A 13,354-nucleotide genomic window follows, 5' to 3' on the forward strand; every position below is an offset into this window, starting at 1 on the left:
CTAGCAGCCTATATGTTGATGAAGTCTACTTGAAAAACTGATTCTTTCAGTGATTTTATTTTTCTTATTTATTTTTTTTTATTGAGTGAGTAGTATTAACCAGCTTTGTAGCTGAATATTTTATGAATGCATATCCTATAGGGGTATAATTTCTGAGCATAAAAAATTACCTTGAAAAACATGCTGGATTTACAAGCCTATCTGCAAACTCAGAAATTCCTGGTAAGTAGGGGTGGGAGGTGGAGAAAGTGTCTTCTGAAAGGAATTTAGGCAGTCTGGTAACTGGTAAGGAAGAGGACGTCTGGCTTTGACAGGATGAATATTTATTTCAGCAGAGCTGATACTGGTTCAATACTAGATGTTAATTAGAACTCCAGGAACTGATCTCCTGCTAGCTGCTGGAGCTGGAAACATCATACACAGCAGCATGTCAGATAAACAGCTTGGGGCATAGGAGAGAAACAGCCAAAAGAACTTTGCATCCCATCCAGCTCTGTATCGTGTCCTGGGGTACTTTGCTATCAGGGCATGTTCCATGCATTTTATGACCTTAGAAATATCAGAGTCACACAGTCTTTTCACTGATGATCTTTGAGCTTTTATATCTGCAAAGAAGAAAATAAACCTGAAAGCATTTATATGCAACATTCTCTGCAAAAGGATTCTTTATATTCAAAGGTTTGACTACAGCTTCAGGCTTGCTTTAAAGTACTGGCTCAAGTTCTGAGAGCAGTATAGCTATGGCATAGCAGAGACCAGAAAGGCTGCAGAATACCCAAGAGCCTGGTAAACAGAAACCTCCCTGGCTCATATTGTGAGCCAGATGTTCCCTACAGTAAGTGCAGCATGACACAGCACAACTTTTCAGATATCAGTAAGCCATAAACTTAGCATATGTTCATATCAGTTCATTCTCCCTGGGCTTTCTGCCTCCAGGTATGGAGGGACTAAGGATGGTAGCATGATATCACATCTCACCAATCTCATACGGGAACTAATAGCACAGGCCTCATGTAACATACACATAGTCCAGAACAGTCAGCAATGGGTTCTTAATGAATGTTAATGAAGTCCAGCAAATGTTCACAGAATCACAGATTGGTTGAGGTTGGAAGGGACTTCTGGTCCAACCCCCGCTGCTTAAGCTGGGTCACCTAGACCAAGTTGCTCAGGACCATGTCCATACAGCTTTTGAATATCTCCAAGGATGGAGACTCCACAACCCCCCTGGGCAACCTGTGCCAGTGCTCAGTCACCCTCACAGTAAAAACGTGTTTTCTGATGTTTGGCAGGAACATCCCATGTTGCAGTGTGTGCTCATTGCCTTGGGTCCTGTCCCTGGGCACCACTGAAAAAAGCCTGGCTCTTTTGTCTTTACAGCCTCTGTTCAGGTATTTATATATGTTGATAATATCCCCCCCGAGCTTTCATACAGTCCTTTTTCTACTTACATTCAACAAAGTATTTTTCTCCGTAGGAGTCCCTGATCTCAGGAGTTGGTCTGTTCCAAAGTCTTAAAAGGTATTTCTTGATGACATCTGAATTAACTACTCCTGCCTTAAAGAAACCATGCTCAACAATGCTTGCTTTCACTCCAAAATGCTGCATCTCTATCCTAGAAGAAAAAAAACCAATAACCATCCCTGACCACCCAATAATGGCATACCCATTGAGATAAGTAAGTTGAAAGTCTGTCACATAAATGAATATTTGAGACTTTGATTCTTATCTTCAAATGTCAGAATAATTTTGAGATGTTCAAATTAGCTTCAGAGCAGTGAAAAAGCTACATATCCTGTAAAAGTGCAGCAGGCAATTAACTCTGAAGGAAAAAAAGCAGTATCAGGTAGATTCACAGCTTTCTGTGTGGTTTATGTTGGACTGATGGAAAGGATGCAGCAGCCAGATGCATCTTAGCTGTGTGTTATCAAACTAAAACTTTTGACTATTTCAAATACTGTTGCATCATTTCAGCTTCCAACAGGAACAGATTATTAAAGTGCCTGGGAAAAAGTAAAAGTAAAAAAAATTTCAATTGGATTAGAACTTTATTCTCCATTGTATGGTGAAATGGCTATGATTAAGTGATTAAATGTTAGTGCAATAAAGGTTAGTGTGTTTTCTGGTAGCGTGGTTCCCTCTATGTAATTTTGAATTGTAATGCAATTCCTTTGGGATGAAAATGGCCTCTTTGTCTTGCTGGGCAGCTCAGGAGACCCAGGCAGCTATGTTCCAAAGTGCGCAAAGGAATGGAGCACGTGTACATTAGCCATTAGTTTATATCATATTTCCTTGGGGCACATACTTTCTTTATATAAGCATTCATAATGGTTTGCAACCAACTTTCCTAGTCCTTGTGAAGACTTGACTCACTAGGCTAGGCCTTAGCCTTCTTAAGGCAGTACAACACAACTGGCTTCAGTGAAGGGTGATCAGCTTAATTTTCTGAAGTTACAAGTGCCTTTGGTAATGTGGTTGCTGCCTGAAATGGCCCAGCTCAGATTGTTGTGGAGCATTAGAGCAAAATAAAATGGGTTGTAAGTGGGCAAGTTCAACTTGCCCAGGAAACTCTGGGTTTCTGCCCAGACTACGCTGTTGATTTACTTTCGTCTACACAGTGGATTCACATGCCCAAAAGCTGCATGCTAGCCATTTGTCCAGGATATGAAATTTTTTCCCAGTGCAGTTTCCTGGTGGGTCTGTTTGTAGTGCTGGAGATTGAAATACCAAACAAGTGACCAACATCCTCTTATTTTCCTTTCCCCCTTTAGGCAAGATTTCCAGAGAGAAAATGAGAGGGGCAAACATACAGTCACCCTTTCTCAGCACATCTGGAATCTGTTCTTGGATTCATGCATGTATTTCTAGCTACTCACCGTAAGGTGTCAGAGAAAGCTTCCATGCCCCATTTGGACAGGCTGTAGCTACCCCCTACAAAAGCCATGAGGCCTTTGGCGTTAATTAGATTGACTGCTCTTCCCTCAGCTTTTTTCAGAAGCGGCAGAAGCTTGAGCGTGATTTCTGTCAATCCCAGCAGACTAACATCCAGCACTGAGTGGAAGTCTTCAATCCTCAGCCAGTCAGTGGGTGCTACAGGTGCTGTTCCTTCAGCATTGCTCACCAAGCCAAAAAGCCCTAAGAGGATTACAAAAGCATTTATTGCAGTATGTGGCAATATCTTACCCTAGAGTTTCATATGTAGCATTGGGAACCAAGCACACAGTCTGCAAAACCTTCAGTGAAATGAATGCAGTTGTCTGGGGTTTGCTTGTAAGATCTGCTCTGTAGACCTGGCAAAATTTGTTGAAGGCCTTAGGCAAAGACTCTAAAAGAGCACGGGTAAAGTATTAAAGGAAAACTATTTTGGTTGGAGGTATAGGACACCATATTAGGCTTTATTATCCAGATCTGCTCAAGTATGTGGGCTCCTAATATACACTTACATTTTTGTGAAAATCAGATAGTCTACATAAAAGTGAAGAGACTGATTTTTCTGTCTTAGGGTCTAAAGGTCTGAACCAGATGTGCAGAATTAGTCAGTGCTTCTAAAAATATTAGCCTTACCCTGTGTATTGATTAATACTGCTTTACTACCTTATAAATTACTTGAGGAACTTTAGATAAAGTGACGCTTACAAGAGTTTGCTGAGGACAGCCTGCGCCTGAAGGGAGAGGCCGAAAGTCCAGCACTCAACCTCCATAAAGGGTTTCTCAGACTGAGGTGACAGCATTAGCAGTGGTTACCCTGACCAACAACGTGTGGCTTTCCACAAGCTGGAAGCAGGGGCCTGCTGGAGCAGGTAAGCACTAATAATTATGTTCTCCTTGCCTTCAGTCACTACGTTCAAGAATGATCTGGAACTGTCATGATGAGGCCAACAGTGTTTTACAAGCTTTGAGGAGAAAGTCCTACTGGTAGAAGATATGTGTTTTGCTGTTTTAGCTAGTTAATTAATTAACAAGCCTATTGAATATTTGGTATAACTGTCTGTTACAGCTGGTAGTTGCAGTGCTGTGATCCCCTTTGGCAGCCCTTAACAATGTCTACTCTGAGCTATCAGTGCTGAGAAAGAAACATGTATCGCCACTGTTGAATATATTTACTGCACAGATCTTATCTCCCTTTACCAAAACCAACACTTAAGTCTTGTTTTTTGACTCCACTCATAGGTATCCAAGGACAAACTCTTCCTCCTTTAGACAAGTGCTCAGAAGCATATGATAGCAGCAGTGAGAGCTACCTATGTAACAACTCTAAGAAAACTGGCTGAAACGGCAAGTGTTTAATTGTTAGAGTCAGTGCAATTGTTGTTGTGTGCATTGCAAAAGTCAGACTTATTCAGCCATGCAAAAACACTCTTCTGCTTACTAGAGGAGGGCTGAAGAAGGCCTACACCGTCCATTTTTAATTGGGTGGGCTGGTTTTATTGTCAAGAAAGTTCTTTCTGGTACCATTTAGCACCTTCCGCCCACTGAGATTCTTCAACTGCACCAAAAAGAGTCTAAAAAACACACCTGGGAATGATCTAGACTGAGCAAATAGAGACTGAGCAACAACATACTGAGCAACTAGATTTTTAGGCACCCTGCTGGTGAAAGCGAGGGGAAGCCCAAAAGCATTGATGGAGAGAATCTCTCTGAACTGAGAAATTACAGAACTGGAGAGTGAATGTGTTTTATCAGTAAGATGAAAAATGCCTCTGCGGAGAGTGGAGAGGCACCAGAACTTCTGGCTAGACCAGATTTGGTTCTATTGAATCGTTTTTTGGGGAAATTACCTTGCCACTTACTCTTGCCAGCTGTCTCTTTGGTCACAAACACCAAAGCCTGGCAATGCTGTTGGAGTCAGCTCAGTTCAGGTTCACTGTCTTCAGTGAGAGTGAGGAGCAAGATCGTAGCTCTTGGCCTCCTTTTTCTGTGGCACATGCAGCAATGACACAAAATCCCCTTTTGTCAAGCCGTTTAGCCAGTGAGTTTCCAAGTCTGGTGTCACAGGCTGTTATGAAGACATGCTTTCCACTCAGGTTTCTCACCCTGTGACTGTCTCTGATGAGCCAGTAAATCATAAGAGAAAGTATGGAAGCCAAGATTGCTATGTGCAGTGAGTCTGAAAATGAGAGCTACAAGCAATTAAGTTAATGATCTAGAAATGCAATGAAGCAAATGTGCTCAGCCAACCCCCCAACCTCCTCAGACACAATTCCCCTAAGGGGCTTTGTTTCTGGTTGCAGCCCTTCCAGCTCGCTGTAAGTTGGGGGAGAGCAGGGGTGGAAACTTTGGCACAATGTGATCGGGATCCATGAATAATACGAGCCTTGGCAAAACCTTCCCTATCCTCTTTTTCAATAGAGTTCCACTGTTTTCAAGCTTTGACTGACCAATCTTTCTAGTTAGCCCTGTCCTTTCAGAATGTTTCAGACTGAAAGGAATGACTGCATTGGTTCTCATAGTAGCGTCTGGGTTTTTTTGTGGACACTGGTGATTATTTGTGCTAATACTGGAGAGAGGAATTCCTCTGGGAAGAAGGATGATTCTCTTTGCCTGTATGATGCCACCCAGGCTGCTCTTCTAATCTGTAGCACAGAAGCAGAGTGACGCCAAGAACAACCAGAAAAGCCTAAGCTGTAGTGGTGGGTCTGATGACTAATTTTTTGTGTGACTTGTGTTGTGTGATGGCGAGTGGTCTGCTTTCTGCCTCTTAGACAAGGTAGACTTTGGGGCAGTGCCTGAGCCTTCTGTCTCCTTCCTCATTGCCGTTTAGCACTGATAAGCAGCACAGTAGAATATATTATATAGGAAGTGTGTTTGTATAAAGAAATGGGGAAATGCATGGATATGTTGCCCTCAAAAAAAAAAAGCACTGAGGGAACACAAGGTTTCCTAACTCCGGTGGGGAGGATAATGTTTGCTTATTAGAAAAATTTTTGATAAATGTAGAATACAGTTCTTGCCATCTAAAATCTTCATGATTGATTACTGTTTTTCTATTTGTACTTTTGGTTTGTGCAAGAATTAAACCAAAATAATTAATTAAAACCAATATTTATGGGAAGGCTGGTAAGCATTTTCCGGACATCCTGTTAAAGAGAAACTTTTTTAGAGGTGCTAAGCAGTCACCTAGGCTCTAGTTACCTACATATGCGTAGAGGTGCAGACATCTGGCCTTTAAAATGTGATTGTATTCAAAGAATGAAGTGATACTAAAAAAAAAAAAAAAAAAAGGAATTTGTGATTATTTTTACATCCTGAAAGTGCTCAAAGAGGAAGGGGTCTTTAACTCATAGCTGTCTGAAGTTAAGCATTCATTTGGTTGATTTTTGTGTAACATCCTTGCTACCTTAAGACAGGAATGTTAAAGGAAGCCCAATGTATTAGGCCTGGTTGCTAAAGCCCATCTGGTGTTCTTTTTCCTACTGAGTTCATGGAGTGATTTGGATTTATTCTGATTCTAAATTTTGCTGTCACCTCACCAAGTAGGAATGGAAGGAATATCAGAATCTGATAGTGAATGAATGTGGGACTCTAAGTAATTAAATCAGTCACATAGCTGATAAATGATAACAAGTGACCACATTCATTGCCACTTAATGATCTTATTTTACATAGTTGGGTGCCTCAGTAGCCATCAATGTGGACTTCGGACTTAACGCTCTCTGATTTTAAAATGTTAAGCAAATATATACAGATAAGAGTTTGCTTCCCCTTCCACTACAATCCACAGGGAGGCTCCCACTGAATTTTTGAGGTGTTAGATTGGTCCCTGGGTCACAGCGTTATTTTAGTGACCCATCTCACTGTTGTTTTGAGGCTGATGTAATTGGCCCTCTAGTTCAGGTACTTCACTTAGATACTTGGCTTTTTTGCTGTGAATGTCTCTGTTAAGTCTGACAAGGACCGTAGCGTTCCTGAATGTGTGCACTTTGGAATCATCTTTGTAATGTTTCACTGAGTTGGTGACATTTCTCTGAGAGGAGTCACAGAGTGTGCTCTGACAAAGTGCCATTAAAACTGTGTGAAAGAGCTCAGGCGAATTCAAGCTTCTGTGTTGTAAAATAAAGTCTGAAAACAGGATGCTGCAGCAGCTGATCATAGATACCCCTAGTCCATTTGCAAAGACATGCCAGGCAATGACATTTCCTTTGACTGCTGATTTAGAATTCGGAGCTGATCTAGACACAAAGAGAGAGATGAGTTGCTACCAGCAGACTGTTGTAACCCCACGCCAGTAAATCTCAGCAAGCTACTCAGCAAGGTAGTGCTGCGATATATCATTTTAGGACTTAATTCACCTTTTTCCCAATACAAAATTAAATTAAATCATTAGAGATTTTGGGAAAAGATTAACCTAATTGGAAACAGGAGCTGTAAATCATACCTTCCTTCCTTGGCTGTGCTGTAGGGAGGAAGCAGCGCACAGTGAGCTTGCACTACTGGAAAGCAGGTTAAATTTGGAACTGGGCTCTGTGGAGAACTCCTGGACTGTCTGGCCAGGATGCCTACTTGGCTCCTGTAAGAGAAACACCTGGGACTGCTCTGGTTAGTGTTATTCCCTGTGTTTAGGTAGCAATAATTGGCACAGAAGCGCTGTAAGACAAGGGGCTCTAGGGGCAACCGCTGAGTCACTGTGTGGAGCCTCTGCTGTTCCTCTCTCCCCTGTCAGCCCTGGACTAGTGTTCCTAAGCCTGTAATCCCCAACTGCCTAGTTCTCCCCGAGTACCAGTGCTCCTCCTCTAGTAACACACGGACATTCGGTGCTGAGCACCATGGCAGGTTTTGCTCTGCTGGAGCCTTCTGCCAGTATTTATTCTGCCAGATGATGTCATTGCTGCTGGAAGGAGTCTGGGGTCAGAATCAAAATAAATAGTCTAAGTTGGAGCTTTCTTCCAAGAAAATTGTCTAGTTCTGTGAATGTACAATGTTAGGCAAAATATTTCTTGTTTGATAATTGTGGAGCACTAAAAAATCCACTTGTCTTCCAGGGGCATATCGATTTTGAAACAGCTGCCTGGAGTGGCAAAGAGTGTGTTTCCAGAGAAAATGTCAGCCTGATATTTCAAGAGTATTGATATATCTTCATAAATATTGAATTCTGATTACTAATGTAGCCAGTAAACAGCTAAGGGCAAATTCTACTTTCCATTAAAACTTTGATATTTGCCTGGCAAATTGACAACTCTTGGGATAGTGCTTGGCTTCTTACACCTAGACAAGTGCCATTATAAAAGCAATTGATTTTAGAAAAAAGCAGCATGACTACACTGAGAGCCCTTTAAGATCCTTAAGACGACTGCAAAATACAGCATCCCTCTGCTTCTCTGCACTAAAGGAAACTGTAGCACATAGACCATATTGAAGGGGGGTGTTACTGTTTTACTCCCACAGCAAGTTTGCTTTGGTTGTTGTGCCAAAGAACCTCAGGTTGGGGTGAGGTTTGGGGTCTGGGTGTGCTTTGGATTCCTTCATCTGCCACTGTGCTGGCAGTGCAAACCTCCAGAAATCAGTGCTCTGCCATGGGTTAGAGTGACCTGCCAGGCATGCTGAGGAAGAACTGCCAAGGGGAAATTTAGGGATTGGGGTTGAGTCTAATAAGTACAAACTTTAATAATTGGTCATCCTGCCAGAGCTACAAACCCCCTGGTCTTCAGTTAACAAACTGAACAAATATGCAGGCACAAACACATCACATCTCCCACTCGTAGGTGGGTTATTCTTGCACGTGCAGGGCTTTGCACTTTTGTTTCATGGAAATGGAGTGCTTTTTTGTATGCTGTGTAAAAATGGAAGTGTGGTAATTCAGTTTGGTGGTCAACAGATAACTTACAATCTTCATTAATGTCACCTTAAAAGAAATGCATCTCTAAACTCTCCTACTCAGCATTTTGCAGGGAGATTAATGTATTCTGGTACAATGGGGGCTGATTTCTCATCACGATTGTATTTTTCCTTGTATGACTCGCACTCCAAAGACCCAGGAAAATAAAACCCTGTAAACTCTTAGGTAACTGACCCAGTAATTCAAAATAAAGGAGTAGAGAAAGATTGCAGATGTTGGGAAGAACATTTCTGAGTTAGCATTTTATTCAGACGCTGTAGGTGCTTAGATAAGCAACAATTGTTAAAATTATTCCAGAAAGGAAGGAATTGCATGTTCTCTTGTCTGTGCACTCAAAAACAAGTGCTTAATTTGTTCTCTTAGCTATTCTGCAAATGCATGTAATGGGTACTGCTCACTATAACGATAGACACGTGTTCTGGTTTTGTGCCGGTACTCACATTCTGGGGAGACATCTGCAAGCTCGGTCTGTACCTCCAGGTGCTCACGGGTTGCCTTCGCCAGTTATTTCCAGCATCAGAACATAGGAACTGCCCAAGTCAAACTCATAAGCTTCTGCACCAAGACTCGCATGGTGATAGTTCCCAGAAAAATCTCACTGTAAATTCTGTTTGGTGGTGCTTTCTGATCACTGTATATCAGCTGACAAGCACAGCCCCTCTCCCTGCTGTTGATAATGACTTGTGCTGTGACGCTTCTACTTTAGGGACTTACTTGATATTAAATCTTCTGTATGCGCTCCATGCCTGTCTATCCTACCGATGTTGTATAAGCATTGCTGCTGATATATAGTAATCTACAGAGCCTGGGGGACTGTCAAGACTTATTAGGGAGAACTAATCTGCTCAGCTGGGAAGGACTGATCTGTGCTTTGTCTTGAAACCAGCAGGAGTCTTTCCATTGATTTAACAGGGCTTGGTTCAGACCTCCACCTTTTCTCCTGCATGTGAGCGAGTTGTTATTGATATGACTTAATCTTTTAAGATACATCCTTGTGTGTGAAAACTTTCAGGGATGAAATTATTTTTTCTAGTCTAGGGGCAGCTTTTTGCACAAATCAATTGCCTGAGTAACTAAGCAATGTTTTTCAAATAAAAGCTCAAATTCTACAAACTGTGCAAACAGAAGCTCTACAGTTTGCATGGGAAAAGACTCTAACATATGACTGCTAGGCTGCTTGTTTGTTTGCTGCCTGGCCCGGAGTCTGCTGGGCACTTCTGATCCAGCTCTGAGTGCTGTTGCATAGACCTGTAAGCAGAACTCCTTTTCCCCACTCTTCACGCCTCCCCATTCACAGTGCTGTGCAGTGCCGGATGCTGCAGGAAGTGAGGAGGCTTGGGCAAAGACCTTTCTCAACAGCAGAATGAATGAATAAGCTTTTTATGAAAATTGATTTGAAACTAGCTGAATGAGAAGGAAGTTAAAACTGGGGAAACCAAGCAAGGTGATAGGATGGAGCTGGAAGTGCTCTGGTCCCGTTCAGTTGAGCAGACCGTGGCAATGGCAGCCCGTCCCAGACTGGCTGGTGACCCCTGTCCGGCTGCTCCCTGCAAGGAGCTGCAGAGTTGTTGGTTCATCCTCTGCTTGGTGGGTAGCTCTTCCCCCTCCAGTTTCCCTGCTCATTTTGGCTTGGGCCTGGAAAGTCTTGCTTCTTTTGCCGGACAGGTTTTGATAATCATAGCAGAGCACACTGTGGTTTGCTCATTTCCCAAAGTCACTGGCTTTTGTTGCTGGCATTTGAGTAAACGAGGCGTCTGGTTCCAGGAAAGAAAATGCCAGTAGAATCCAGCCCTCCATACAGTGAGAAGTAATACACTGAGTAGCTGATATTTTTCCTGCATTTCTAATTTAAATAATATATTTACAGCTAGTGTGCCCTGTCCCAAATTCTGTTTGTATTTTCCTTTAAATGTTAACCTTTGCAGTACTACTGTCTTCCAGCAGCTGCCAGTATACTTGTGGTCTGACAGGGACTGAATCAAACCAACCAAACTGTAATTTCTGAAGATAAAGATCAGAGTAGGTGGTATCATTTCATATTATCTTTTTTTCTCCCTAATCACTTTTGGCTGAGTAATCTTGGTGGTGGTGTGTGTGTGGGGGAAGCTTTAGCTTCTAGAAAGGCTCTGTGTGAAATGACACCAGGGCTGTGTGCTAAGTTCAGAGGACAAGATTCACATCCCTAGGGCCCGGAGCTGCCTGCTCTGCAGGAGACAAGAATTTCACTGACAGGGATGGACTGATACCTTGCCTGGAAAGGTAGCAGCTCATGCTGATTGGGACAGGGAAGTTACTAACTCACCAAACAGCCACAAAACAGCCTTTGGATTAAATGTTAAATAAAGAAAACTTAGTTTTCTGTCACTTTTATTGACAGAAAGTTGGTTTTAAAATAAAGTCTACTACAGCAATGCCATCAGTACCTCAGTAAGAGTAGCCAGTTGAGAGGCATTCACCTCAAACCTGCTCTAGAAGGAATAACTTATTCAGATAACTGAGATATAAATCAAATGAGCCCACTAAAGCCTAAGCATAAGCTGCACTGAGAAAAGTAGAATTGATGTTTTGCAAGCTCCACAGAAACTAAATTGAAAACCAGCACTATTTGGATAGCCACCGGGTAACTTGCTCTTTAGCCCGATCATGTACAGCAAATTCACCAGCATAAAAGCATTTGTTTCATCGTTGAGTAGTTTCCATGGCAGTCGAAAATGGCTTCCTGAGCAACGCGCAGTTACAGGCTCAACGTGGGGTCTCTGCAGTTCTCAAGCACCTTGCCATGATTAATTCCAGCGGAGCCAGGTCTTAACAGGCACTTGTGTCAGGAATTGAACAAGAGCAGCACCTCTCCACAGGAATTACTTAGCATCTCACAAAACACAGGGCTATTATTTTTATGCCAAGAAATAGCTCCCAGACTTGAAGTCTTGCAAGCTCAGATTTTTTTTTTTTTAATTAAAGAACGCCTTAGCTCTTCACTACCTTAATTGCAGGTACTGGGCCCCTGTAATTGGATCCACAGTGTACGTTTGTAGCTATGGATCCTTTACAACAGCGGGGTAGAGCTGGACTTTAGAGATCTTCAAGATTTAGCATGCTGACTAGCAAAATGCCTCACCTAAGCCTTGCAAAGTCCTGTGAGTAGGAAGGGGTGTGAATACCAATCAGCTCAATGACTTGGGCACTTTATTTTGCTCTCTCTCCAGTTAGGACTGTACCAAGGAAAGGCAACCACAGTTTCCTTGGCCTCAAAACTGAATAGGGGTGACTGCTAAAGAAAGCAGTATCAGGAAGAGGATTTTCTGCCCTCCTTCCTAGTTTATATTGCACGAGTCCACTTCTCCCAGAGGAAGGCCCTGTTTCCACTCCCTCTTCTGCCTGAGACGACTGAACTTTTCCTGCTGTAGGGACTTAAAGCCACATTCCCTGTTTTCCTGGGATATTTTTGTCTTATGGATCTTTGTGAAAACTGGAGCCTTCAAGAGTTCTGAAACTGAGCACCTTAAAGTAAAATGAAATAAGGTAATAGGTTTTTTAATAGTAGCAGATACTGGAGAATAGAAGTATTTCTTACATTTATAGGGAATGCATGTGTATTTCATGTATAGTTTGTATTATGCTGATATAAAGGACAGATCTTGTAGAATCAGCCTTGTTTGTGATGCGGGATATATTGGCAAATATTTACTTTGCATGGGAAACTGCAAGCTCTATTCTGTTCCGCAGCAGTAGGAAGTCTTGTATAACCACTGGCATTCTTGAGAGGGGGTTCCAAAACAATTTAGCATCCTGCCCAACAACGTAATGGGTACGTGGATGGAGGCTTGTTAGGGCATGCTCCATGCACTGAACAACTGGTGAAATGTCCTTGTTAAGACAGATCTTGGACAGCTTTTCTTTCTTTGCTGCATCTGTAAAGCTCAAAAAAACAAGATCATTTAGAGACAGCCAGGCAAGGTGACTTGTAACTCTTCCCCCCACACTGATCTGTGCAATTTCACTAAGGAATTGGTATGTCTTGTTTCTCCCTACACAAGAATTTGTAGCAGTTTCTGACGACCAAGTCCCCATCCATAATGCCCTTGTGATATAGTTGACCCCAAGAACAGTCTAGTTATCCTTAACTGTGGAACAGTTATGGCAAAACTGGGCCTGTATGGTCTGAGGACAGGCAACCAGCATTGACAGTAGCTCAGAATGAACATAACTATATAGGAGGCAAAAGGAAACAGAAATACTGTAGTTGTAAATGAGTCTCTTGTAGTAAGGAAATTGCTTTGTGGAAAGTTGTGAAACACAATTGTAAAGCAGAAATTTGAGGGACAAGAAAGTCCAAGGATCAAAAGACAAGCAGCCCCTGTTCAAGCAGGCTTAGCAAGTGTCTCTCAGACAGGTCCTGAATGGCTTCATCACCACTGGGGCTAGCAGAAGCAAAGGGAATTGATCCCTATTTGATTACTAAATAAATAAACAATAATGACAGAAAAACACGTTGAGCACATTGATTACATCATCAGATAA

At 42.3% G+C, this 13,354-nt stretch overlaps 1 protein-coding gene across 1 annotated transcript in view; it reads right to left on the reverse strand.

The window, feature by feature from the left end:
- Window positions 1-354: 354 nt before the first annotated feature.
- Window positions 355-13,354, reverse strand: part of DHRS9 (dehydrogenase/reductase 9) — a gene marked incomplete at its 3' end in the record, with an annotated part of 43,692 nt that continues 30,692 nt past the window's right edge. Inside the window, 8 exon segments of the mRNA XM_082311467.1 lie at window positions 355-605; window positions 1,452-1,615; window positions 2,877-3,135; window positions 4,791-4,826; window positions 4,829-4,850; window positions 4,854-5,120; window positions 9,274-9,328; window positions 12,522-12,744. Of these exon segments, the coding sequence (XP_082167593.1) occupies window positions 355-605; window positions 1,452-1,615; window positions 2,877-3,135; window positions 4,791-4,826; window positions 4,829-4,850; window positions 4,854-5,120; window positions 9,274-9,328; window positions 12,522-12,744 (1,277 nt within the window).

The sequence above is a fragment of the Platalea leucorodia genome, assembly GCF_965183815.1.
Source record: "Platalea leucorodia genome assembly, chromosome: 5".
NCBI lineage: Eukaryota > Metazoa > Chordata > Aves > Pelecaniformes > Threskiornithidae > Platalea > Platalea leucorodia.